This window comes from Tenrec ecaudatus, chromosome 6 (assembly GCF_050624435.1).
Source record: "Tenrec ecaudatus isolate mTenEca1 chromosome 6, mTenEca1.hap1, whole genome shotgun sequence".
Lineage (NCBI taxonomy): Eukaryota > Metazoa > Chordata > Mammalia > Afrosoricida > Tenrecidae > Tenrec > Tenrec ecaudatus.
The window spans coordinates 82,770,422-82,798,326 of record NC_134535.1 but is presented as its reverse complement, the minus strand read 5'-3'; the positions used below and the strand labels follow the sequence as shown (position 1 = coordinate 82,798,326).

Sequence of the window (27,905 nt, the reverse complement as noted above, 5' to 3'; positions counted from 1 at the left end):
AGGGAAGAGGGTCTCCAGAGAGCGGGGATTCTGGGGACTAGAGGAGCCTTGGTGACAGTGGTTATGCATTGCGGCAGCTAACCGCAAAGTCAGCAGTTCAAAACCACCAGCCGTTCTGCGGGAGAAAGACCGGGCTTCCCACTCCCGTAGTGATGGTCTCAGAAACTCACAGGGCAGTTGGACCCTGTTCTGTAGGGTTGATGAGTCAGCATTCATTCAATGGCAGGGAGTTGGGGTGTTCTGGTTTGAGGACTAGAAGGGGCATCTGCAGGCAGGAAGACCCTGCAGAGCCCGTGTCGCATGGGGAGGCCCATCTGAAGCATGGCGCCCCGTTGTCCTCCTGCTGCAGGGTTTCCTGACAGCACGGGCAGCTCCTGCCCCTCCCCGGTAGCCCCGGCCTGAGGGAACGAGCAAAGAGCAGACCAGTACGAAAGAAAAAAATACTGTTTATTCCACACAACATCAAGTGCTTCTTCCCCACTCAACCCTCCCAGGCCCACCCTCTAGCCCTCAGTAGGCTCTGCCCCAACGGGAACTGTGGGCATTGGAAGGTGGCTGGATTTCTGAGGACAGAAACGTCAGGGTCAATCCACTTGGACATATTCTTGCCCTGGTTCATGCAGGGCTAAAGGGCCCAGCTGGTTCACCAGTCTCTGAAAGATTTGGTCTTTTTCACCCCTAGAACAAAACCAAGGAAAAGCACACACACAACCTGCTTTCCCAGAGCAACAGAGGCACTGGGCTCTGGGGGCTTTCACAAGATCTACCCCCACTCCCTTCAGAGCCTGATGCTTTAAAAAAAACAACCCAGAAAACCATTCAAAAACTAAAGCAAATGTCATGGGTGGTCAGCCTGGACCCCAGGTGTTTCCCTTCAGCAAGGACCAAATTTCGGGGGGCATGCACTGGGCACCCTTCAGGGACACGCCTCCTCCTGTGCCCTCCTGCTGGTGGGGACTCCCCTTGCAGACCCTCTGCCCCTGACTTGGTTGCCCCAGAACAGCCAGCCCAACGTTCCAGCAAAGATGGCTTTTTTTCGTGTTCTCCTGCATGACCGCTGCCATGGACACCCCCTGGAAGACATGCTACTCCCAGGGCACCAGGAAGCACACAGTGTTGGTGGGTGAAAGCCTGGATCCCCCTAAGTGGAGGTGTAAGTCTGATTCCCTGACGAGCCTTACTGAAAAGTTGCTTCCACCACCCCTCTGGCGTGGGATGCCCAGTGTCACCTCTACGCTGCAGTTGGGTAACCTTGAACTTGACTCTGGAGATGGACGTGGCCTCCTGGGAAGCCACGTCAGGCAAGGTGCCCCCACCTGCTCGCCCATCACACCACTCCACCTCCCACCCCCAACAGGTTTGGTTTGCCCGAATGCAGGGGTGGGGCCAAGTGGATACACCCCTGCCCGCCTCTCGCTGACAGGGCTCCCACAGGGTGGCCGTGCTGGTGCTGCCGGGGCAGAGGGGAGGAGGAGGCAGCATGCAGTCGAGACTGGGCTGAGAGGGGTGAACCTGTGCCCTACAGACGGGTTGATGACCCCTCCCTTGGGAGGTCACCCAAGGGGTAGTGGAGGGCAGAGTGCATAGTTGACCCTAGGACTTATGTCTCTTAGGGACAGTCTACCTGGGGACACAGACTAAATTCTAGGGGCTGCCCAGCCACAGCCAGGGAAACTCAGCAGCTTGGGGGAGATGCCAACCCCATCTTCCACAACCACCACCCCCCCTTCTTGAAACGGGATGGCCCAACTTAGAGGAGTGCCCAGGAGACCCCTTACACGCATGGTATAACAAATAGGAATCTCCAGGGTCCAAGGCTTAAAGTGACAAAGAAAATGAAGGTGAAGTCATCTTCCACAAGGGACTTCCCACAAGTGCCATCAGCCCATTCAGGAGGCCGTCTTTTCCATGAGGACTTGCTGTCTGGCTTTTGGTCTGTCTCTGTGCTCCTTCTGAGAAGGCCCGGGAGCGGCCGCAGCGGGGCACAGGGCGAGGGCCGGCACTCCTTTCCTCATTTGCCCCCTGGGTTGCCTGCTCCCTTGGGCAGTGGGCTTTCTCAGACACACACCTTCCCTTGCCTGTTCTCTTTCCTGTGGGGGGAGGTTGCCCAAGGTGGGACTCGATTGCTATCTGGGAAGGTGTCCTATTCACTAAATCTCCAGCTGCAGCAGAGCAAGGTCCACCCAGGACAACTAGAGTCCACTAATACCTCCTTCCAATATGGGTTTAAAACAAAACAAAAAGGCTCTGCCATAGTGTAACTTCCCCCAAAGGAGCCCAGGGAGGACAAGTGTTTCGATCCCAGGACTATTGGAAACTTGACCATGAGGTCAAGGCAGACCTTGAAGCTGACCTTCAGTACATGACATTTGCTAGAATTTTCCCTCTAGGGGGTTGGGGGGAGGAGGGGATGAAATGGGACTGAGGGGTGGCAGTGTGCAAAGGAAGGGAGGGGGTGGCTCCACTGGGCGGGCTGTCTCTACCTGCCACCCTAACAGAGGGACAGAGGAGCTGGAAAAAGACCACCATGGAGAACAAGAGCTAGTGGCCAGGGGCCCCTAGGAGCTGCTACAGCCTGGCCTTCAAGAAGGGAGCTCTGGCTCCACCCAGAATTCACCCTTCGGAGACCAGGTAAGCAAAGTGCTTCCCCAGTGACACCCTTCGTCCCCTCTGGGGTGCCCAGCCCAGAGCCTGTGCTCTCAGGCCTGTGTGCGGGGGCATTCGGGGGAGGAGGGGACATCTTACACACATGCACACAGTGGAGTCTCACAACTCGGGACAAGCACAACGGCATGTGGCAAAAGGACAGGGGCAGTCCCAGCGGGCAGGGCAGGGCAGGACGCCGAGGGACTTGTACAAAGTGCTGGGCCACAGAATGTCCTGTCCGAGGGACCGAGCCCTACGGGATCTGAAAGACGTTCAGCTTGCTGGTGTTCTTGAGCGTCTGGCGCCGATTGCAGAACCACACCCTGACGACCTCCCGGTCGTAGTTGAGCTCCTTGGCGATCTCCGTGATCTCCTGGCCAGTGGGCAGCGGATTCTTCTCGAAGTAGGCGTTGAGGGCCTCGATGGCCTGCGGGGTGAAGGAGGTGCGGCGCTTGCGTTTCTTGGAGGGCTCCCCGCCCACGAACTCCATCAGGTTCTGCTGGCCTTCCTGGTTGCGCAGCTCCGCCTCGTTCAGCCACTTCTCCAGCACTGGCTTCAGCTTCTGCGCACTCTTCGGGGTGATGTCCAACTTTTCGAATCTGCGGGCACCCACCCCCGAGCAGGAAGGGTCAGTCAGTGTTGCCCGCCCTTCGGCAAACCCCGCCCCCCACCTCCACCCCGGCTCACTCTCCTGGGAGTCAGTCCCCTGGCCCCGCTCAGGGTTAAGTGTGTGTGACGTCAGTGATGCAACTGCCTTTTCAATAGTCAGGAGGCCTGGTGCATCCTGGTGTATGCACTTCGAGGTTGGAAACCACCAGCTGCCCTGAGGGAGAAAGACGAGGCTTCCCCGCCTATGAACAGTTACAGTCTCGGGAACCTCGGGGTCATTGTTTCGTCTCCCAGGGGCGCCCTGGGTCAGGACTGACTCAATGGCCCTGAGTGCGGCTTGGGAGTGTTTTAAACAAGCACACGGGCACTGTGGGCAGTCAGTCCCTCAGGGAGGCGTCTTGAGCCCACCCACCAACACCGAATGGGTGGGGTGCCAGAAGGGCTCCCCCGCTCCAGGACACTGTCCGAGCAGCACCACTGACCGAGCAGGGCCCTCTCTTTTCAGCAGATCCCAGAGGAGACTATAGAATTCCCAACGTGATCCCCGTAGGGATGAGGGTCCTGGGTTCTCCAAAGAACACCCCAGGCATGCTGGGGGTTGGCAGATAGGCTTCAGAGTCTACAGAAAGACCAGGCTGGTCTTTGGGTGTTCATATCAACCCTGATGTGCTGAAGGCGGGACTAAGGGAGATTATGGAACGAGGCTGGATGGCTGGGTCCCTGTGAGTCCCCAGGAGCAACAGGTGGGAGCAGGCCTAGGCCAGGCCCAGGGCTGCCTCACTTACCGGCAGATGGCCGACTGGCTGTAGGCAGGGCCCTCTGTTGCAGTCAGAGCCTGACCCACCTGGGTTTGAGTGAGGCCCAGGGAAAGCCGGCGGATCTTAAAGTTCTTGGCAAACTCCCGGATCTCTTCTAAGTTGATCCCATCCTCATCCAGACTCTGGGTATGCGGCTCTAGGCCAGAGCAAGGGACCCAGGGTGGGTGTGTTAGATGGGTTCACCACAGCAGAGCTGGCCCAAGGGCTTGGTCTGGTGCAATAGTGGGGGGTCAGAGCTGCCCATGCTTGGGGGAAGGGCTGGGCCCCCCAACAACCTTGGAGGGGGCTAAGGATCTACTTGAAGCTCTTCCAGTTCTGACTATACTCCCCACCCTCCATTCCTGCCCCAAGCACTCCCGCTGGCCACCCACATTCCTCAAATACTGGGTGAGAGCACGAAGCCAAGGCAGCCAGCGGCTTGGTCTCCTAGAGAAACAGCCGGCCACACAGCCCCCTCGACCATCGTGCCCAGAATCGAGCTCAACAGGAATGGGAATGAGAATGCCAGCTCTGGGCACTGGCCTCTGCCCTTCCCCCCCCCACCCCCCCCCCGGGACTCTGGGAAGTTTATTAAGGAGAACAACATGGAAGAGACTGCCTTCCTGCTTCTCCACACACGTCCCCCTCCGGGCCCACTTACTAGATACCAGCTGGCTGACAGTAGGGGTCTCTGAGCAGGTAATTGGGATAGGAGCCGAGGCTGATGGCTTGGCCACTGGGGCTGGGCTGGCAATGACCACAGTGGGCTGCGGCACCGCTGGTGTGGGCTGGATGGGCTGCACCTGGAAGAGAGAGCCAGAAGCCCCTGCGGCCCACCTGCCCGGCTCAGGGGGTTGATTCTCAGGGTGGGCCAGAGGCAGGGCATGAACAGCTCACTTCCTCAGCACACCTCCACCTGTGCCCTTCAAGGCTAGATGCTGCTCAACAACACCCGCCCAGCAATGATCTTCTAAGTCGGGATAGCCACGTGTCCAACCAGGCTGCTGGAGCCCTGAAGCCACCTGTGTGCGACCCAGCAGGTCAGAGGCTCGGAAAGGATCAATACACCAATACATTTGACTAAATCCAAACAAATGGCTTTGCACACTGGATGAATGTATGGATTGTGATAAGAGATCTAAGAGCCCCCAATAAAAGTATTTAATTAAGAAAAAATCGGAACAACTGTCTTCCCCCACCTGTGGTAACTGCCCTCTGGAGGGGAAACCAGAAGCCAACTCCAGTTTGCCAGGCCGTAAACGGCCATCCACAGGGAACGGACTCAGTGGCTGCTGAGGGGCTATGATGAAGCCGCGCAAAGACGGCATTGCTATCTGCTAACCACTAACAGGGCCCCTCTCTGTGGTAGGCGGAAACTAAAGAGTCATGCTCAAAACCACTTCTTACAAAACAAATCCTTTAAAATACTGGCTATGAATGAACAAGAACATCTTGAAGCAGAAAAGAAAGCTGTGAGCACTCTCTGGGGTGAGAGGAGGGGGCTTTTACTTTCTACATCACAGGTAAAGGGAAGATTCTTAGAAAAAAAAAAGTCATGTATTATTTTTCCATCAGGAGGAACTATAAATACAGGTCCCCACTCCCTACCTGGAAGTACGCATGCCGATGAGACCTTTCCTTAACCGAATGGCATTAAGCCAAGAGCTCGTTGCGGTTCGTTTATATTCGGGATATTCTTGAATGCTCCCAGAGCTCAGACACAGCCTCTCAAGAATCATGCCAAGTATTCACATGAAACCTAAAATAGTACCAACACATGGTATTCACAGACACAGTTCAAAACTCCTTAGTGGCTCACTGCACAGCCAATGTTTGGCTTTTTATTTTCTTGTAAAAGAGAAAATTCTCTTTAGACATCTTCCTCACTGCCACCGAGTCAATGCCGACTCACAGTGACTCTATGGGCCGGGGTGGAACTGCTGTGAGACTCCAAGACTGTAGGTCATTGTGGGAGTAGAAAGCCCCGCCTTCCTCCCGCTGGTGGTTTCAAACTGTGGACCTTATAGACTGCAGCCCAACTCGTAACCTCTACACCACCAGTGCACATGCATTAGATTAGCAACCAGTCCTCCTGTAGATCTTTTTAAAAGGGAAATGGTGATACCATTGGACTTTTGAAAAGCAGGGGATACTTCTATATGGATGGAATCGCCATTTTCAGTGTGATTTTAAAAAGTTTCCAGGAAGTGCAGGTTTCTCTAGGATGGGTCCCCTCCACAGATCCTAGCCCCTGCTGGCTCTCCAGCCCCCCTCCTCGTTGCTCCTTGTCTCCTGTTTAAAGTGGTAAAACAGGAGCTCTTTAAATGCTTCCTAAGGTGCTGGTGAGAGCATGGGCGGCCCATTGGTGGGCCGCTCGCCTTCCACACCAAGTGACCCGTGTTTGACTCCTGGCCAAGGAACCTCATCCACAGCTACCACCTGTTAGTGGTGGCTTACGTGTTGCTCTGATGTGGAATAGGTTTCAGCAGAGCTTCCAGACCAAGGTTTGTCGGGAAGACAGGACTGGGGATCTACTTGTAAAATCAGCCAGTGGAAAAACCCCACGGAGCACGACATTTCAATTCACAATGGGCCATGGAGATGGCCTTTCGTGCCATTCTGTACAGGTGAGGACATGGGCTGTGGGACCGGCGGCACGACTCAATGGTAGGGAGGTCTTCAGTCAGATGAATTCAGGCTCCACCAGACAGCTAGGGACATAACTCGGAGCTGCCAGGTCCCTACAAAAACTTCTTCCGTGGCTCCCCACAACCTAATATAACAAGAGCTACCATAGACCACGGGTGCACTGGTAGGGCAACGAACACTCGGTCTAGTCCGCAAAGGAGTCCTGGGCTGGCACCAAAACCACGATCACTGCGTGGAGTCAATTCTGACCCCACGGTGAGCCTATAGGACAGGGAGACCTGCCCCAGTGGGTCTCTGAGACTGCAACTCTGTACAAAGCAGAAAACCTCCTCTTCCTCCCTCGGAGCCGCTGGGGGGTTCCAACTGCTGAGCTTCCAGTGAGCAGCTGGACGCGGAACCGCTATACCCCTAGGGCTGCTCACAGTTCAGCAAACTATTATCTTTTTTTCACCATTTTATTGGGGGGCTTTTATAAATCTTATGACAATCCATCATTCAATTGTATTAAGCACACCTGTACATATGTTGTACCCCACATTTCCACATTTTCTTTCTGCTTGAGCCCTTGGTATCAGCTCCTTTCCCCCTCCCCTCCCCTACCTTCCCATCCTCGTGAATCCTTGATCAATTACGTTACTGGTGTTATCAAACGTTTATCTTAAAGGTTGGTGCGCTGTGTCAGAAAGGTGACAGCTTTGAAACCCCCCCGGAGCAGTTCTACTCTGCACACGGAGGGCCCCGGGAGTTGGACTTGACTCGGATGCTTCCAAAGCTCCTGCTGCAGTTGTTTTGCTGATGACGCAAGGCCGCACAGCCCTTGAGAGCTCAGACAGAAGCAGCGTACCCTTAAGTGCAAACCTCTCCGGCTTCAACATCACCTAGGGACCTGTGAAGACATGCAGATTCCTGGGCCCCACTCCAGAAATGAGAAACTGCGGAGGTGGGACCCGGGATTGTGTGTCCCACACGCTCTCCAGGTTCTGCAGATGCTGAGGCACTACTAACTCATGACACTTCCTGCCATTCCCCAAAGGAGGGCCACTCTCACAAGGAACTTTCTGAAGACTGCTGCCTGTCTGGAATGTTCTTCCACGCATCGCTTTAGATCACTGAGTGAAATGTCTCCTTTACGAAGCCTTGCCTAGCCCTGCTGTCGAGAGCTCCCTTCTCTGGGTGCCCAAAGCACCTCCCCCCCCCCTTTTTCCAAAGCACCTATTCATGCCTATATACTATAGTCTTTGAGTCGCATAACTTTGGTTATAAAGTTGAGCTGCAGGTCGGGCATCGGGCTAATCATAAGACGGGCAGTTCAAATCCACCAGCCCCTCTGTAGGAGAAATCTTACATAGGTCTCGGGAAACTAACAGTACCATACTGCGAGTCAGAATTGACTCGGTGGCAGTGGGTGGGGCCATGGTCTTTGGAGTCCCTGGGGGTGGGAATGGTCACCTCGCTCAGCTGCTGACCAGAAACTGAAGGTTCGTGTCCGTCCCAGGCACCTCAGAAAAAAAAGGCCTGGCGATCTACTTCCAAAAAATTCGTCACAGAGCACAGGTCCACTTGGACACACCTGGGGCCGCCGGGAGTTGGTGTTGACTCCACAGCAACTGAACTCACAGCCTGTATCAGTGGCTCCTCTCTCTCTCTCTCACACACACACACACACACACTCACTCACTCACTCCTAGAATGAACAAAGGAAGGAATCTTGCCGGCTGGGGCGAAGAGTGCAGGGGGGAAGGGAGAGGGAGGAGGCAAGGTGAACTAACCCCACTGCTCACCGCTGGCAGTCTGTGCACTTGGAGCTCTGATCCTGGCCACTGAACAATGACCACCACCCTCTCTGGCCTCCTCCAAACAGCGCTGACTTCTCAATATTCACATACAAGAATGCTTCAACAATTTCATGTGCAAATTCCACTTTGCATGAACTTTGGAAGCCCTCATGTGTCCTTACAGTGTGTGGCTGGGGGCTGGGGCACGATTCCCGGGCAGGGCAGCCTTCTCCCTGGCACCTCCTTCACTTCGAGGAGGGGTCCTGCTCTCCCAGGGACCTCAGCACCGCCTGCCCCACCGCCCCAGCCCTTGTACCTCGCTCTTAGCAGGGGACTCGGGTGTGCTTGGCTTCCGGACAGCTGCAGGTGGCGGAGGCAGGGGGCTGCTGGCCAGGGTGGCAATCACCTGGCCCTGGGCGTTCAACAGCAGCTGGGGAGTCACAGCCTGAACCTGCAGGCTTGGGGCTGGGGCTGGGGCTGCCACGCTAGTTGAGTTCACTACCCACGGAAGTGTTCCGATCACCTGGGAGAAGACAAGGTGGGGACTCTCAGGAGGGAAAGCAGGGTTGTGCTCCAGCCCCCCATTCTGAGCTCCTACGCTGGCAGCCGGAGAGAACATCTTGGACAAATCACTGAATTCCTCAGAGCCCTTTCCTCATCACTAAAGTGAAGAATTCACACTCTGGGAGCCGCCTCTGCCTCCTGGATTCTCTCTCCAGAGCCGAAGTGGAGCAAAACAAGCCTGGCTGTGGGTTCGCACGGACCTGGGGGTGGCAAATCCCTGCTCTGTGCACCCTCACTTCTCTGATCCTCACCCTTCCCCTCTCTATGATGGGTCGGACCACAGAACACAGTGAGAGGTGTGGTCAACCAAGGACAGCTGACACCCAGTGAACCTCAGAACTCAGGTCCCTGTACCTGTCTAGCGGAACTGTCCAAGGGGAACCTAATGTGCTGAGTGAATTGAACTATCGAATTGTATATGTGAACTCTATGTCAATAAAACTTTTAAAGAACAAAGCAAACCACCCCCGCCACAACAAACAAAGTGAAAAGACGGAGAGAAAATAGGCACCTAGCAGAGAGCCGGTCCACTAGGCCGGTGAATAAGTCTCCCCAGGGCAGGGCGCCCGCCTCGGCACCAGCAGGCAACACAGGGTCTCTGCCAGGCTCAGCCAGAGTCCTGGCCCCTCCTGGCCAGCTTCTCCACAGGCCCGCCCAACCCAACTTGACTGTGACCACTTGCCTGTCCCTGAGCATTGGTGAGGATCTGGTTGCTGATCCCCGGCATGCTGGGAATGGCGTTGGCAATGACCGGAGTCGTAGTGAGGGAGCCCAGGATCTGGGTTTGCCCCCCGAGGGAGGCAGTGCTGATCTGTGGGTGGAGGAAGAGCCGTGCTTAGAGGCCAAGGGGGGAGCAAGGGCCCTGGGGTGGGGAGAGACACGCTGCGCCACATGGTGTACAGGTGGCCGCAGGCCCCTTGAGCCAGCTGAATATCGGGGCCAGTGGGGAAGTCGAAGCTTCCCCAGGGAAGCTCAACCCGGGCTAATCTTTCAGGCCTGGCCTTCGAGGTGGAAGGGCCCAGCCGGATAATCGCCTCGTGCAGCGCCCGCTGGGAAGCCTGGAGCCACGCCCATCATCCCGGACACGGGCTCAGGTGAGGGGCTGTGGGTCTGGCTTGGAGGTGGGCACCCACCCTCACGCCCACCCCCGCAGGCTGGTCCAGATCCGGAGAGTGTGCCCCCCGCTCTGGCAGAGGCGGTCTGCCCGGGTCTGGGGTGGGCGGGCTGGCAGCCGGAGGTTGGGCAAAAGGCTGGATGCAAAGGCTGGTCCTCCACCGCCTTCCTGGCCTTGAGGAAGGGGCCGTTCCACCCTCGGGCCAAGATTCGGTCCATCCCTGCTGGGGCCTCGGGGAGGGCGGCCACGGCTTACGATTCCGGGGCTAAACGCGAAGCCTGCAGGCTGGACGGCGATCTGTGGCGCGCTGTCGGCCGGCTTGGGGGCGGCGGCGGCGGCGGGGGCGGGCGGCGGCAGCAGGGCAGGTGCGGGCTGCAGCAGCGGCGGCGGCGGGAACAGCGGCTGGGGCGCGGGGGGCGGCGGGGCCCGGGGCTGCCCCGGCGGCGAGGAGGCCTGCACCGGCGTGGCGGCGGCTTGGACGGGCGCCGGGAGCGCGGTGTTCAGCACGGCAGCTGCTGCGGAGCAAGGCAGAGACAGAGGCGGTGCTCAAACGCCCAGCCGCAGTCCAGGGCGACTCCAATCCCGAGGGAGGTGGCGCGGGCTGTCCCGGGATCCGCGAGGGGCGTGGCTCAGGCCCGCGGGCTGGGGGCGGGGGCGGTGATCGACTGCAGAACCGGACGCCGCCGGCCGACTCTTCTGGCGCTCCTTCGCGAGGCTGGTCTTGGGGCGACCTCTGGCACGGGGAGAGGGGCAGTCTCAGGCGGTGGGCTGAAGGACGCGGGCCCTGCGGGCCAACGTGGCGTCCTGGGCTTCGCGTCCCGACGTGGTGCGCAGGCTGTGGCTGGGCCACTGGGTCCGGACTCCGGGGCTGTTGCCCGGGGCGGGCCACGGGTCTGAGTCCCACGTGGCAAGCACACGTGCAGGGATGGTGTGTGGGGTGGTGGGGGGCCTGGTGCCGTCCTGGGGAGAGTTGCTGTTACCTTGGAGACCGGCTAAAGGTGGCTTGAAAATTCCCCCCGTGGGAGAGGCGGCGGTCAGTCCGGGGAGGGCCGCCACGGTTGCTGTTGGAATTGTCCACACGGCCAGCCCCTGCTGACCAGCCACTTGACCTGCAATACTGATGGGGATAAGAAGAGGTTGAGTAACTGCCCCTGCTGGAACCATAACGCCTGTCAGAACTGTGGCTAAGTTTTCCTGAGTCAAGACCTGCAAAAGCAAACAAGATTTCAAAAAGAAAAGAAAACATAAACGAAATCAACATCGACAGGCCAACACCGGGTCTCTCGGACCCAGCTGAGCACACACAAAGCATTCGGAGGGCAGTGGGGAGAGGCAGCGTGAGGACAGGCGGGGAGACACCCTAAGCGGGGGCCACAGCGGGCCTATTCCAGACTACAAGGGAAGGCAGGGCCCAGCCCTACTGGATGGGCTGGAAAGGGTGCACCCCCTGCCCCCAGCCTTGCCCACAGGACATGGCGGCAGCAGGAGGGGTGGGACCCAGTGGGCATGTGCCCGCAGAGCCCTCTGGAAAACTCTCAGAGAATGCCCTTGACTGATGGATGGCTTTGAGGTCTGCGAGGGGTGACAATGGCCCCTGGGGGAACTCGCAGGATTGGAGGTTCTCTGCTCCCTGCTCTACCTGTGAACAACCACTGCCCTGGCCGACTCGGCTGGAGGGCGTTCGGGGGTCATTAGGTAAAGAGAAACTCCAGTGTCCTGAGGAACTTCATGGAATTTCTACCATCCTTGCTGGCCCCCAGGAGGGAGACTGCCTGGCAAGTGCAGATGTGCTTTTCCCAGGGGGCCTGGGCTGGGGCGGGGGCGTCCTAATAGGAGAGCCCCTTCCTGGAACCGCAGCCTGTCTTGACACTTGGCGCTCCCAGATCTCAGAGCTGCCCTATATGGGCTCTCCCACGCCTTGCTCCTGCCCACTGCCCTCTGTCCAACTCACTGGGTGGCCCTTACCTGGGGGACAGCTTGGACAGCCAGCGGTGTCAGGGTCTGCGATGCCTGAGGCTGGCTTGGGGCTTGGCTGAAGGTGGCAACGGCGGGGGCAGGGCTCGGAGGGATCCCAGGGAGTGACTTCACTTCACATGGCAGGGAGAGAAAACAGGACATCATGGAGTGAGCAGCGTAGAACACCCTGTGTGCAGCAGGAAGTGAGGACTCTCTCCCTCACGCTATTTCTGCACCCACCTCTTGGCTGGCTAGTTGCTGGCCTTTCCTAGGTCACCGGGAGTCAGATGCTACTGACAGGGAGAACAGGCAGCCAGAGAACCCTGTGCCAGACGTGGAAGAGAAGCCACTCTCTTGCCAGGTGCATGTGAAGAAAATGCAGGGTTCTGCACAGATGGCTGCCAGCCCCTGGCTTCCTGACCTGGAGTCTTCAGGACACTGAGACCCATCACATGGTCCAGCACAGAGGGGTCTGAAGGGATGGGTGCCAGGGGAAGGGAGCAGGTTCCTTGACTCATGCACTAACTGTTCACCTCTGGGAATCTGACCACCCTGACTTCAGGGTACTTTCTGGATGTAGCTTCTCTAAGCTACTGGTTGGAGAAGGGCAGGCATTCTGCAGGACAACACCCTGGAGAAGAGTCCTAGCGGCAACACTGGACATGTCTTTGCCCCACCACAGGGTCCCAGAGACCCTTTAGGCCAGCTGGCTTTTCTTGGCTGTTCTGTGAGGTTGAATCAGGATGGAGAGCTCTCTGAGCTTCTAAAGGAGCTTGTTCCTCCAAGTTCTAGCCTGTTCTTGCTACCTCGGTCTCTCCAGGGAATGGGGTGCGCCCAGCAGGAAACTGATTCACTGCCACACAGGAACAAGAACGTGCAGCATTTAGCACTAAAAGGAGTCTAAGTTCTCTGATGGCATAGTGGGGTACTCATTGGGCTGCTAAATCACAAGGTCGGTGGTTCAAACTCACCAACCACTTGTAGGAGAACGATGAGGTTCTCTGCTCCCATAGAGATTTGCACACTCAAAAAAAAAAAAAAGATTTGCAGACTCAAGACCCCACTGGGGCAGTTCTACCCTGTCCTAGGGGTCACTATGAGTTCATTTCTTAGGTATTGAGTGGGGGCCAGATCATTGGCTTCTAATCTAGGGAGGACGGAGCCAAATGTCCAGAAGTGAAGACAGCAGCCTTTCTCTTTAACACTCCCTGTGAGGCAGCGCACAGCTGGGAGGAGAAAGCACTAAGTAGCTCACCTAAGGGTTCCTGCCAAGCCCCAGCCAGCTCCTGTTTTCTCTTAGAAAAGCACAGCCTAACTCGCCACTCCACTGCTCATCGCTATAATAAAATCCAGAGCCTTTAAGGAATTAGAGGGACAAACAAGTAACAACCCAAGTATAAAATACTAAGGGAAAAGGAAAGGGCAGGTTTATCCCCTTGGTGGAGGGCAGCTAACAGGCCTCAAACCCCAAACCAGACTTACAAGGCCACTCTAGCCACCCCAGAGGGCAAGGAGAGCTGTCCTGTGGGTTTCCAGGACGTTGACTCTGCAAGGGGATAAACAATGGCATCCCCTCCCCCGGAGTGGCTGATGATTTCCAACCGCCGATCTTGAGGTTAGCAGCCCATTCACATACTCACTGCACCCCCAGAGGTAGGTATTAGGGGAAAACATCGGAATATGTATCAGAGAGGATCACCTGAACACATTTTGAAAACATCCTCCTCCACAAAAAGGTTTAAAACCCCGAGAAATATTTTTTTAAATGAGAACATTGGCATATGGTAAACATACATGATAAAAGTTTACCATCTGAAGAAATAAATCTTTGTTCCGGTGCAGGTCCAAATTAGGGCCCCAGGGTCTGAGAGTTTGCGAAAGTGGATTTTGTCTTTTCCCCGTGATCACGCTCTCCCGCGTAAAGTGTCTTTTCTAAGGAGCGTGAGCAGACCACACCAAGGGAGCACGGTGCGCATGGAGCACGGTGCGCATGGAGCACGGTGCGCATGGAGCCGCCCCGAGTTGGGGACTGTCTGGGTGGCATCTAACAATGCACCTAAAGCATCGATCCAAAGACATTCACATTGGAACTGCTTATGACAGTGAAAAACTTGAGGATGGCCAGAAACAGAATGGAGAAACACTGGGGTCTATCAGACTGTAGATAATAAATTAGTAAAGAAATGAGTCTATAAATCAGTACAGCAGTGAGAGGGGACCCTCAGTGTTTGCAATGACAAAAACGGGTGAGATGAAGTCTGGTGGCAATTTAGTAACATCAATCACTACATTCTTCTTTTACCCTGAGAGTGCCTCATGGTTTAGTTTGCTTTTGTTTTATTAAGAGGACATTCTCCGTAAGATCGAGCATACCTGGGAAAATTCCACTGAGGCACGGTTACTTTAGTGGAACAATTTCTGGCAGTGACTAAGAAGTTACCATTAAAAAAAAATCTGTTACCTGCTTGACAGTGCGCACATTCCTTTATCGAGGAGCCGTAAACACTCAGGATAAGAAGCGCTGGTAAGCATCGGACCACTACCACAATGTCGGCAGTTCAAACCCACCAGCCACACTTGGGAGAAAGATGAGGCTGTCTGCTCTTGTTAAGACTTGCAAATTCTGTATAGGACCGCTAGGAGTTGGAATCGACCCAATGGCAGTGGCTTTAAAGTGGAAATCACTGAGCTGGGACCTATATCTATCTGAGAGTAGGGTCAGGGTACAACATGCAGAAGAGGGCTCAAAGCCTGACAAGGGAAGCAGGGCACTGCAGACAAACCTGGGAAACGTCTCCTTTTCCTGAGAAGGGTCATGCTGAGTGGAAAGGGTGGGTCAGGGTAGACTCCTTACCTCCCCGGCCTGCTCTCCAGGACACTAGGGAGGTGACAACCCATCTCGATGGCACCAGGCCTGTGAGAAGCAATCATGCCACTTGTCCTTCCTTTATTTAAAAAAGGGAGAAATAATCCAGGCAACTAGGACCCCAAAAGGATCTGCTTATTGATTTGGAGGGAGAGCAAGTCTTAGGCCGTCTCAAAATTTTCATGCTGAGAAACCGCTGTTTTTCTGTTCTCTTTTGCTCTCTTCTTCCTCCTCCTCTTGGCCCAGCCCTGCCAGCCCAGGTCTTAGCAAAGGGCTGAACTGTGGTGGACAGCCAGGGGAGATGAACTGCATGGCAGGTCCTGGGAGGACTCCAAGGCTTCCTGCCAGGAAGAAATGTCTAGGCTACAAGGTGTTAATGAGGAAAGCCAACACCTGAGTGACTGGCAGTTTCCTATAGCCGTAGAGTAAAGCTTGGATCCACAGCTCAGCATCTAGGGCTGCACAGGTATGCATCAGGTAATCAAGAAAGATAATATGGGTGTGGTAGTCATACCCATCAGGGTGCAGGAAAATCAAGCTCCTGTCTTAAATCATCTTTGGAGGAGGAAAAAAACAAACCCAAAACCTCACAGCCACTGAGTCGATTCCAACTCATAGCAACCCTATAGGACAGGGTAGACCTGCCTCTCGGAGGCTTTGAGACTGTAACTCTTTACAAGAGTCCAAGCCCTCATCTCTTTCCCGAGGAGCGGCTCATGGTTTCTAACTGCTGCCCTTGGGTTGGCAGCGCAATGTGTAACTGCCACGAAGGCTCGGCTCCTGACAGCCCTGCTGAGAGTCTCAAACCCACTGCCATCAGGTCAATTCCAACTGAAAGAGAGCCTATAGGACTGGGTAGGACTGCCCTGGAGGCTTCTGAGACTGCAATTGTTTACAGGAGTAGAAAGCGCTTTTCTCCCGAGGAGCAGCTGGTGTTTTCGAACTGCTAACCTCAAAGTTAGCAGCCCAACTTGTAAACACTACCCCTCCAGGGCTCCTGCTGAGAGAGTAGGGAGCTGGAATTCTGAACCTGCATCCTTAGTCCCCTCCCCCCCCCTACCTCTGGACACTATTACCAAAAGGCCTGAGCTGGAATGTAGGGCTGGGCCCTGAAATTTACAGGCCCTCCCTCTCTGGATTAGGCCTGAGGGTCTGAGTTAGACTTAGCAACCTTCTGCTGCTGGTTTGAGCCCCTAAGACATCCTGCTCCCCCTCCTCCCAGCTCCCCTTGTCTCATGCTAGTTTAAGTAAAGAAGTGGCTGAAACAAAAAGTTCCTAAGACAAGGAGGACCGGAAAGCTCTGGCAGCTCAGATTGTCCACTGGACAAGAAGACAAGGCCCTAAAGGCACCTCCCGAAGCTCATGCTGGCCCTCCAGGTGGCCAGCAGAAAGGGGACTCGGGTGGTACAGGGGCAGATGAGAGCAATGACTTCGTACCCGTTGCCTCTGCAGAGGAGTCTGGGTTGTCTGGCCCAGCTTTGCCAGTGGGCTCACTGGCTTTGTCAGGGCCTCCGCCAAGGGAGCCCTCGGTGGCCACATCCTCCAGGCCTTTGCCTTCCTCCTCGATGGGTAGCGGGGCATCCACGCCAACCTCCAGCACTCGGATGGTCTCATGGCCTGACATCACGATGACCTGTAAGCAGAAGAGAGGCATTGCTGGAGGGAGGGGCCAGAGCTCTGGGTCTGGTTGGGGCAGTGCAGAGAGGCCCAGAGGCCTGTGGGTTCAGTGGGAAGTCTGGAGCCTGAGGCAGCCTACAGCTGCTAGGAGAAAGCCAAGCTCCGGGTCAGCAGGTGGGGAGGAGTGCCTCGGGCCTATTTCTCCCAGACTCCCTCTCCGGAACTCACATCCAGGTGTGGTGAGTGACCATCCCACCTTCTAACAAACATGTCCTCTTGGCTGCTGGGCCCCCGCAGTGTGGCCCCCGTGCCCCTGGCATGGTAGCCACAGCTGAAGTTGGGCCACGTAGCAAATCCTTTTCTACTTCCCTTGAAGCCATCTGGGAGTTTCTAAAGATCAAGGACTGAAAAATGCTTCTCCACCAGGCTGAGTGACTTGTTTAAGCTCTCATGATCCTTTATTACCCAGCATTTCCCAGCAAGCCCACTTCCTGAAACCAGGGTCAGAAATCCTAAAGCGGTTCTCAACCCGTGGGTCGCGATTCCTTTGGGGGTTGAACGACCCTTTCACAGAGGTCGCCCGATTCATAACAGTAGTAAAATGACAGTGATGAAATAGCAACGAAAATAATGTTATGGTTGGGGGGGGGTCACCACAACATGAGGAACTGTATGAAAGGGTCGCGGCATTGGGAAGGTGGAGAACCGCTGTAGGAAGACTTAGCCGCCCTCCCGGCCCGGTTACAGGCGCGTGGTGTGGCCGGCCAGCCGTGGCACACTCAGACGGCAAGGGGCGCCTCCGGGTGTAAACGTGGTGGGCAGTCCTGGGGTCGCCCCAGAGCGCTCGGTGTTTTCCCCCTGCTCAGATGCCCAGCACTCAAAGTTCTTACTCTCAGCACTGACTGCTTCCCGATGGGCAATTCCAGGCACACGGGCTGTGGCCATTAAAGAGCTTACATCAGGCCTGCCTGCACTGCACGTGGCCCTGGCCTGGAGCCACGCCCACACGTGACACCTGCCAATGGGATGCCCTGGACTCTGCTGGGAAAAGTAACACGGGGACCCCAAAGGGGGATGATCCCCTCAGCGCAGCTCCCCGTTGGGCTCAAATCTGACCCACAGGCTACTCCATTCCAATTACAGCTTTTAAAAATGTATTTATTTTCCAAGTACATTTTAAGACATGTTCGTCTCTCTTTTTCCTTTTCCTTTGTGCATTTTTACATTCCCTTGCAGGAACTTAGAAAAATTATAAGAGGGAGAAGAAACACATTAAAGTACCTGGTGTTCACACTTTGCCTGTGTCAACTTACGTATATTACATATATATTACATATAAGTTCTTTTAAAAAAATTCTCCTTAAATTTGCATATTTCATGTTTTAAAGTCACAGCTTAAATCCCCAAGCTGGGCCTCGGAGAAGACCTTGAGCTAGCAAGTACAGATGCTGGGCAGCTGAGTGGCCATCTTAGTAAGAAGCGGGCAGTACGGGGCGCTGTGGAGTCTTCCTTCGTTGCCCATCCACAGCTTCCTCACCCCCACCCCTGCCCTCCTCCCACCCCAGAAGATACCTGTTCATTGACAGTCAGAGATGCATCTGGCCCGGGTGCAGGTTCCATGGTCTCTCGTCAGGGTGGGGTGGACCAGCCCACACCTAAGCGCATCCTGCGGAGTTGGACGGGGTGGGACAAGCATAGGCTGATGTGACACAGTAATACTATTTCCGAACCTTCCATAAAGCCAGGACAAGAGGAATGGTCGAAAGAGGGAGAAGCTAGATCCTCCCCAACATCCAGGAAAGCACATCTCACTCCCTACGGTCTCCTAAGAGTCTACATGGCAGACTCTGTAGCAGTGGTTCTCAACCTGTGGGTCTCGACCCCTATGGGGGTCTAATAACCCTTTCACAGGGGTTGCCTGATTCATAACAGTAGCAAAATGACAGTTATGAAGTAGCAATGAAAATAATTTTATGAAAAAAATAATTTTATGGTTGAGGGGGTCACAACATGAGGAACTATATCAAAGGGTCATGGCATTAGGAAGGTTGAGAACCCCTACCCTACAGGAAGGTGGGACCAGGACCCTGTATGCTTGGTGGTGATGAGAGGACCAGGAGGACTGGGCCCCTGCTGGATGCTCCCCAATGCACATTCAATGGAAGAGAACACACCTAGCAGAACCCCCGGTGGATCTGGCCCAACCACTCAGACACTCCGACAGCTAAGGGCTGTGGAGAGCAGACTGCTTCTCAGAGCCGCCTGGCATGTCCATCGGGGACAGCCTGAGCAGATGGCCTGGAAAAGATTGCAAAGGTGGGAATGAACCGGAGCAGGGGTTCATGAGCGCCATCAGGAGGAGCACTTGCTAAAACTACAGATCTCATCAGCCACGCCACCCCTGGCTACCACAGGGCCGGGTCAGCAGGTGGGGCCCACAGACCCCATTCGCAGGGGATCCTGTGGCGGGGGCCTGAGAACCATACTGGTCTGGAACACTGGAGGCTGAGTGGCATCGCAGATGGCGGAGCGGCCTGCCACAGGCTGGGAGGACAGGTTGTCTGGCTGACACAGCCACAAGCCAGGGAGTCATGAGAAGCGGGGAAATAACAGGAGCTGAGGGGGATGGACACTGAGAAGACACTCGTGTGTAGGGAAAAATGGTCCTACCATTTCTTTCAAGTGACTACCAGTGGAAAGGTTGTTGGCACAAACTCATCCCGAGATGCCTCGGGAGAAGGGCCGGGCGGTCTGCTCCTGAAAGGTCACAACCAGGAAAACCTTTCAGAGCAGTTCCCCTCTGTGCACCGGGGTCTCCATGAGTCGAACTTGACTCAACAGCAGCGCTTTATGACTTGTCCCAGCTCCGTAGGTGTGTGTCCTGGGGTGGACTGTGTCCCCTTGAAAAGCTGATGTTGAAGTCGTCGTTCCTAGAATTCCAGAACGGAATTGGATTTGGGACGGGTTGTATAGCAGGCACAATTAGTTAGGTTCAGACGAGGTCAGAAGGGTGGGCCCTCTTTCTGACTGGTGCTCTTATCCTAAGACCCCCGGGGAGCAGAGTGAAAGCAGCCAGGTGAAGGCACAGGTCAAGGCTGGAGCTGTGCTGTTCCAAGCCCAGGGGGCCCTTTAGTAGTTAGAGGAGGCCAGGAGGGACCTGCCCGTCGGGCCTTCAGTCCTGCGTGGGCCTGCATGGCCCGGGTTTGGGATTTCAAGCCTTTGGAACTGTGGGAGAACAGTTGCGCTTTCTGTTTTAACTTTTTATTGAGAATTGGGCGAAGGCCTTCCAAGCAGGTCAGTTTTCCATGCAGTTCAGACTCCATTTCCTTCGTCTGCTTGATTGCAGTCCCCACAAGGGGCCATCATTCCCCACATCCTGTGATCCTGTCTCCACGCCTCCTCCTCTCCCGTCTCCGTGAGGGAGCACACGTGGGTCATTGAGTAGCCCAGTTTGCAGTCCTCGCTCCAGCAGCCAGAGGAAAGCAGCAGTGTGCGGAGGGAGCCATGGCGCTGTGGATGCACTGAGCCCAGGGAGCTGGGCTCCACTCCGACCCTCCTCCTCTTCCTTCAGGGTGTTGTGCTTTGTTCTCACTTCAGATTTTGGTCATTGACAAAAGTCACCGAGTTAACCAGTTAGAAGTATTCAGTGCAGTGCCATTGACCAAGCTTACAAGTTGGTGTAACCCCCCCAGAACATCTTGCATCATCCTGTCACACACAGTGAGGAGCCCTGGTGGTGCAGTGGGTTACATGCTGGGCTGCTCCCTGCAAGGTCAGCAGTTCAAACCTACCAGCTGCTCGAGAGAGTGACAGCCCTGGAAACCCACAGGGGCAGTTCTACCCTGTCCTAAAGGGTTGCTATGAGTCAGAATTGACTTGATGGCAGTGAGACACACACATACACATCCCTCTCCGGAAGAACCCCCACATCTCCAATTCCAAAGAAGGCCTTTAGGAGAAGGCACCAGTGGTCAACCTTGTGGCCTGTGGCTCCTGGCTGCCAACCCTGGTTACTCACAGGGAGAGTTAAGAAGAGACACGTGTCCATTTTGTGACTATGTTCTTAGGGGGATTAGCAGGTAAGGCCTATATGATTCTGAAAGCCTTTCCACCCTTGATGTTCAACAAATTTGAACATCCACCCAGGTCCTCAGGATCCAGCCCTTTTTATCGAGGGCAAAGTTGGTACTGGATCACAGTATGTGGACACCCTCAGATCCACCCTAACCCAGCAACAGGGGCTTTCGCTTGGAAACACAGGTAGAACAGAGGCAAAGCGCCCCTGCAGCCCAGAGCTGCCCGAGTCTCCTAGTCGTGTCTGTAGACAGCCCCTATCAAGGACACACATGATATACACGACTCTCTAATAAACAGATGGGAGTCCTGGTGGTACAATGGTTAAGCACTTGGCTGCTAACTAAAAGGTTAATGGTTCGAACCCACCAGCTTCTCCTCACGGAAAATAAAGGCCTGACAATTTGCTGCCATAAGGTTTCCAGCCCAGGAAACTCCAAGAGGCAGTTCTGGTCTGTCCTATAGTCACTCTAAGTCGGAATCAAGTCAAAGGCACACAATAATCACAACAGACACTCAGCATTTTGGTTTTGCGCCGTGAGCTGCATGCTCTCCTTGCTCGGTGTCTATGTAGTCGCCCACCCCCGGGCCAGGAGCTTCCCGTGTGTTTTCAAACCTCGGGCCGTGGCTTGGTCTGAATGACGTGACAGCCATCTTCCATCTGAGTTTCGACTACTTCCCCAACGACTGGGTTAAACAGCACATCTGAGTGTTCTCCCCTGAGCCCAGAGGCCACACATTGTCCTCAGCCCCTTCAACCTGGTGAGGAGCCATCTGTCTTAAAAGAAGGGGATCCTGCACGGCCCATTATTAGCATTCCAGAACGTAAACAGATCACAGCGGAGCAGCTCTGGTTGCACGGCACTGAGAGAGCCCAGCCTGGGCCTCTTCTTTTGGCTCCTTCCTGCAGTAAACAGAGTTTGAACAGCGCCATCTAAGTCGAGCCTAGCAAGGCACCATGGTTGGCTGACAGGACTTGTGGATCGATCCCTGCTTTTCTGTGCGAGCGCCAAAATTCCAAAACCACCTCATGGGGAGAGTGAACCGGGGGTGCTGAGGCAGGGCCCACTCACGGAGAATCTAGAAAGATCCAGGGCCCTCCAGAACTTTTGGCAGAGCAGCTGAGCTAGAAGACCTAGGGAATTCTACCTGCCGTTCTCATCTTTTGGCTTAAGGACAACAGTCTAAGAGACCCAGCAGGAACACTCAGAAATAGCAAATAAATCAGAACTCCCAACATTTTAGAAACAACCCCGGGAGGGTGGGAAGAAATGGGGAGCTGATATCAGGGGCTCAAGTGGGAAGAGAATGCTTTGAAAATGATGATGCCAGCACATGAGCAAATGTGCGTGACACACTGGAGGAATGTATGGATTATGATAAACGTATTTTCTTTAAAAAAAAAAGAAGGAACCCCAAAATGTCTGGGCCTTCCTTCATCCATGGTTGAAACGAAGTCCCCGGCTGGGCCAAGACAGGTAATGTACCTTTGAAAATCAGCTGTTGGCCACACCTAATTTACCAATTGTTATTGAAATAAAGAAAACAAAGCCAGCCACTGAAAAGCGCCTGGAGCAGAGATCCTCTGTGACACACAGAGGGTCGCCATGGGTCTGAAGGGACTCTACCGACAACTGGTTCCTCTGGGATACAAGGAGGAGAAAGCACCTCCCCAGTTTTGCTAGGAAGTGGACAGTAACAAGGGAAGTGAAGGGCCACAGTGGATGACGGGAGGGACCTACCCAAGGGGCACCTAATGCAGTCTGTGTGGCCCTTCTCTCCGGGCTTCCAAGGTGCTGTGTGCTCCCGACTGGAATTTGCTTGTAAGAACTTTGTCCTGAGCAGAAGAAAATGAAATGTGTTTCCTGGGAAGCCGACCACAGCTGTGGTCTCAGCCACGCCCTCAACACTCCAGGCCGTCTTCAAGGAGAAATACCTTCTCCTGACAGTCATTCCTCATTAGGAAGGAGCCTCCGGGAACTTCCCAGACTCCAAGGGACGGTGCCCTGGCAGAGCTCTCAGGGAAGCGGTGGCCTGCTAACCACAAAATCAGCCTTTCAAACCCATCAGCTGCACCTTGAGAGAAAGATGGGGACCCTGCTTCTGTCAAGATCCACAGCTGGGAAGCCTTCTGCAGGGTCACTGAGTCAGGATGAGTTTGACGCAGCGGGTTTGAGGTATTAGGAAGGGCTGGTTCTGTTGAATTTGGTTTTATAAATCTGATTCGATGGGGGAAAGTCACAACTGTAGGGAAACCATCCTTTCAGACGTTTGCAGACGTCACTCGCTCAAGCAAGGTTATTTGTGGGCCTCAGCATCTCAGGTCTCCACCTCTCTTACCTGCTGCACCCCACTCTCCATTCCCTCCCTCGTGGTCTCACCCAGTCGGACAAGAACCCTGGGACTTGGACTTCCACCCAGGTGCTTTCAGATTCCTCAGTGCGACCGCTTGCTCACATCTTCCCCTCAACCGTTCCAAAACCAACCTCTGGTTTCCACCCCAAACCTGCTCCACCAGCATGTGTCTTCCCCAACCCGGCACCGCAGATGGCAGCGCCATCCTCCCACAGCTGCTCAGGCAAAGCAACTGAGCGTCCCCGCAGCCAGCAGTCTCCCTTCTGACAGCTCGCACTTACTTATTCCTTTAGCAAGTCCGTTGGCTCTACCTTCCCATATGCCCAGCATCCCCCACTCTCACCGCTGCCACCTGGCCCACACAGCGTCAGTACCTGGTGCGAAGGAGCACCACCAGCTCTCCTGTCACCCCTCGGAAGTGACCAGGTCCAGGCAGGCCCCTCCTGCAAGGTGGGTACTCCGCCCTTCCTCCCACCCCTCTCCATTATGGGCCCCAGGAAACAGAACCCCACCACCATCTGCTGAAGACTAACAATGGTTGGCTTATGGGGACACAGGCCCTTCCCCCGGCATACTGGGCTCCAAGGTATAGACTCCAGAAACACAGTCTGGGCGCAGAGTTGGCAGTGAGACTTTGGGCACGTTATTTAGCCACTGCATCTATTTCTTCTGGAAAACAGGGATAATACTAGTACTCTCACTGGGCCTGCTGGGAAGGCTGCCTGAATGAACGCAGCAGGTTTTAGATAGAAGCGGCCCGCTAGCACTCAGGAAGGGGTAGCCCTTATAGTTATTTGCATACCTGGTCTCCTTTCATTTCAGTGTAACAGGATAGTACCAGGGTGCATCCTTCCTTGTCACCTGTGGCCGTGAAGCCCAGGGCAAGATCTAGCTCCCTAGGCCTTCCTTCTCATCCATGGAATGATGCTAACGGCCAGAGTCAGCCCCTGGCTGGCGGAGACCCCATGCACAATGGGATCGGGCCACTGTGGGCTTTCCCTGGCTGCCTTCCTCGACCTTCTCAGTGCGAAAGCTCCACGGAAACCTGCGCGGGGAGCATCCCAGGAGCATACAGGGCTCCACTGGCACATGACATGACTGGTGGTGCCCTGATTGACGGGCTGGGACTAGAAGCCAGGTCGCCCACACGGAGGGGAAAAATTGACCACGGAACCACCACAGGGCCATGTGTGAAACCAGGATGGTGTGCCTGTGAATCTTAGAAGGGTGTCACACATGCTAACTCTCTGTTGTCCGGTGCCGTTGAGTCCATTCAGACTCGTAGGACAGAGTTGAGGTGCCTCCGGAGGGTCTCCAAGGCTGTAGCTATTTCCAGATGCGGACGGCTATGTCTTGCTCCTGCAGAGCAGCTGTGGGTTCAGACCACAGACTTTGGGGGGATCGTAGCTGAGCACTTAACCACGGCACCCCCCTCCACTAGCTCCAAGTTGAATTGGACTCATCGCCTCCAAAAGGGGTTTCTCATGCTACAGATAACTTCCTCTTTCTCCCGACTATGCCACCCCCCTCAAAAAAAACAACAACTCCCAAACCAAAGTCACGGCCAGCGGGTCCACTGCGGGTCGTACAGTGAAATGCTTACCATGCTTCCTTAAATGTCGCCCGTTATCGTTCAGTTCTGACGCCAGTCCCAGGGGACCCCATTATCCAGTGGTTAAGAAAACAACACACAAGCTTGGCCAGGTTACTTCACTTCCCCATGTACCCCAGGAGAAATCCTAATAATTAGAGAGCTCGCTTCAGCCTGACCGTACAAAACACTAAGAATGATATTTGTTATTATCCTCATTTCTGTAGATGAGAATGTTGAGGCTCAAAGAGGGATTGGCTCCCTTCGCCAATAAGGGTATAGGTTTCAGAGGGAAACTTAGATTCAAACCCTTGTTGGGCCAAATGACTGCTCTGCAATCATGGGCAACTCATCTAGCCCCTCTGAACCTTAATGTCTTTATTTATTTATGTTCCTTAATGTCTTTAAAATGGTGATTAAATAGGCAAGCCTTTGAGAGTTGCTAAAACTGTGATAAGAGACTACTGAGGTGCCCTGGTTGCATAGTAGTTACACATTGGGCTGTTAACTACAAAGTCAGCAGTTCAAAACCACCAACTGTTTCTTGGGGGAAAGGCGGGGCTTTCTACTAGGAAACTCACAGGGGCTGTTCTGGCCTGTCCTGTAGGGTCGCTATAAGTCAGAATCAACTCGATGGCAGTCAGTGAGTGATGAGACCAGGTGAGTGAAATGCCTAGCATAGGGCTCTAATTCTTATCCCTATTTTTATCTACATGGAAAAGGAAGTAGAGAGAGGTCAGGTGACTTGCCCTAGGGCACAGAGAGAGCCAAGCTTCAGGCTCATCTCCACCTGCCCCAGGCCCCTGAGTTCCTGCCAGGGGTCCAAGCGTTCTCTCAGGAGTCATGAGGAGGTTGATGGCGCTGTCCTGGCTCCGAGGGATCAGGACACATTGCAGAATGGAGGCGCACATCTCTGCCTTGCTCCAGAGCCTTGCAGACCCTAGACGAGGGTGGCGATCATTGCCTAGGGACGCACATGGGCCGGAAGGAAGGGAAAGGGAGGGGGACAGCAACCACTCTTTCCTCTCTTGCCCATTATTTTGTGCCCCAAACTGATTCATACCAGAAAAGGGCGTAGGAGAGGTACATGAAAAAATACGGGGGTGGTGGTAGTTCTCTGTTAGTCTATAAGTTCCAGTGCGGAAGAGACCATAGCTACTTATACCAGTGGTTCTCAACCTTCCTCATGCGGCAACCCTTTCATACAGTTCTTCCTGTTGTGGTGACCCCCAACCATAACATTATTTTCATTGCTACTTTATAACTGTAATTTTGCTACTGTCATGAATCCGGCGACCCCTGTGAAAGGGTCCTTTGACCCCCAAAGGGGTTGCTACCCACAGCCTGAGAACCGCTGACTTATACCATAACCCAGCAGCTACCATAATGCTGGCTATATTGAAAGATGAGGCTTTCTACTCCCCTGGTTTTCTCACAGACTGCCACCGAGTTGATTCCAACAGACAGGACGCCTAGAACCACCCCTGTGGGTTTCCAAGGCTGAAACTCTCTCCTGTGGAGCGGCTGGTGGTTTCCAATTGGTGACCACGCACTTGGCAACCTGATGCCTAGCCACTGTACCACCAAGGCTCACCCGTACAGCTTTAGCACCTCTGAAACCCACAGGGGCGCTTCTACGTTGCCTAGAAGGTCATAAGGAGTTGGGATCGACTCCTCGATGGCAGTGGTTTTGGCTTTGTTTGTGTGTAAAAGGAGTGCGTCACTGAAACCCACAGACGTGCCCATTCATTCTGATTTCTTACGCTCTTGCTTTCACAGTGAGTCTGCTCCCCTCTCCATGGAAGGAGGACTCGAGGGAAAGTACAGAGCCCAGAGCACAGCGGGTATTTTGGTTGAACCAAGGGATGAATAACTGAATGCAAAGGGCCAAGTTCCAGAAACATCACCCTGAGCACAGGGCTTCGATCAAACAGGGATAGTGGAAGGTATGGCGTTCATGGGCAGGCCAAGATACCGGAGGGAGGGCTGTACGGATAAAGCGTGGATGACAGTTCATCAGTTCGTGCCAGGCCCTCTACTTTTGGAAGAACGAGTAAGAAGGCCCAGGTGAGGCCAGACTCTGGGCAAAGAGCGTCTTTCCTTTGGCCCTGGAAGGCTACCCTGCAGCTTTTGCGGTCTCCCTGCCCACCCTAGGGGCTCTCCCAGCAGCGTGGAGGGTCCCTGTGCAGAAGGTCCCTGTGGAGAAGGCGCCTTGGGACTCCTCCGTTTGCCCTGCCAGGGGAGCATGCCCACGGAACACAGGCCCATTATTATGATTATTTTATGAATAATAATATTGCTACTAAATATTTATGAAGTGCCCATGCCCTCCCGCCACTTCTCCCTGCTTCCAGCAACGCCCGACCAGGTCCCTAAGCCCACCACCCGGCTTCAGTCCGTTGAAGAGGAGAATTGTGCTGGGTGCCCCGTCGCCAGCCACACTTGGCCTTAACTGCCCGGAACTCCGGCCGCCCGGGGTCTCCAGCCGGGCGAGAACCTGCCCCTCATGGCCACTGGCTCCGTGTACGGGCCGGCCCCAGTGGTCCGAACCCCAAATGGGCTCCCGGGGCAGAAACGGGGAGGGGCCAGGGCCAGGCTCCCCGCAGGGTCCACCTGGCGGTCGCCCCTCCCTCCCTCCGATTCGGGCTGGCCCGCCGACCGGCCGAGGCGCGGCCCTGGGGGGCTCCGGGCTGGGGGCGGGTGGGCGCACGAGGTGCCACTCCGGGGGCTCTCGGACGTCCCGGCCTGGCATCACGCCGGCCGGGCCCCGCGGCTTTTTTTCCCTTTTCCCTCCTTCTCTCCCGTCTCTTTATCATAAATATATAAATTATGCTAATTACGGGCATTGCATATTAACCAAACCCGAAACCTCCCCTGCCCGGCCCCCTCCCCCTCCGTGCAAACCCCTCCCCGCCCCGGACCCCGCTACTTACCGGAGCCCGAGCCGCCTCCGCCCCGGGTGCCCGGCCGCTGCCGATTAGAGATGCATCTCGCAGCCCGGGCCGGGCCGGGGCCGGGCGGCCGCGCCCGCAGACAAAGGAGCCAGCGCGGCTGGGCTCGGCTCGGCTCGGCTCGGCTCGGCCCGGGAGCCGGTCGGGACCCGCCGCCGCCCCGGGCCCCCAGGCCGGACTGGGCAGCGCCGGAGGGGATTCCGAGGGCCGTGCAGGGGGGCGGGGGGCAGGCGCCTGGGACGCGGGAAGGGGAAGCTGGGTGCGGGGGGGTTAGTCAGGTATATATTTTGCTTCTTGCCCCCTTTCTCGGCCCCCCTTTTTTCCTTCCCCCCCTTTTTTCC

At 55.2% G+C, this 27,905-nt stretch overlaps 1 protein-coding gene across 1 annotated transcript; it reads right to left on the bottom strand.

Annotated features, from left to right (window-relative positions):
- Positions 1-426: 426 nt before the first annotated feature.
- On the bottom strand, positions 427-27,905 carry POU6F1 (POU class 6 homeobox 1). The gene is made up of 11 exons (XM_075551668.1): positions 27,547-27,905; positions 18,166-18,259; positions 16,414-16,609; positions 12,120-12,241; positions 11,135-11,360; positions 10,410-10,669; positions 9,723-9,851; positions 8,793-8,999; positions 4,714-4,855; positions 4,041-4,209; positions 427-3,245 (listed from the first exon to the last, which is right to left on the bottom strand). The coding sequence occupies exons 2-11, from the start codon at positions 18,211-18,213 to the stop codon at positions 2,900-2,902; spliced, it is 1,845 nt and encodes a 614-aa protein (XP_075407783.1). The 5' UTR covers positions 18,214-18,259; positions 27,547-27,905; the 3' UTR covers positions 427-2,899.

Excerpts from the sequence above, each read along its gene's own strand:
- POU6F1 (XM_075551668.1), bottom strand. The coding sequence starts at position 18,213 with ATGGAACCTGCACCCGGGCCAGATGCATCTCTGACTGTCAATGAACAG. Across the intron at positions 12,242-16,413 it reads CTCCTCTGCAGAGGCAACGG|TGAAGTCACTCCCTGGGATC; the intron begins GTACGAAGTCAT and ends TGCCATGTGAAG. Across the intron at positions 3,246-4,040 it reads AGCCAGTCGGCCATCTGCCG|ATTCGAAAAGTTGGACATCA; the intron begins GTAAGTGAGGCA and ends GGGTGCCCGCAG.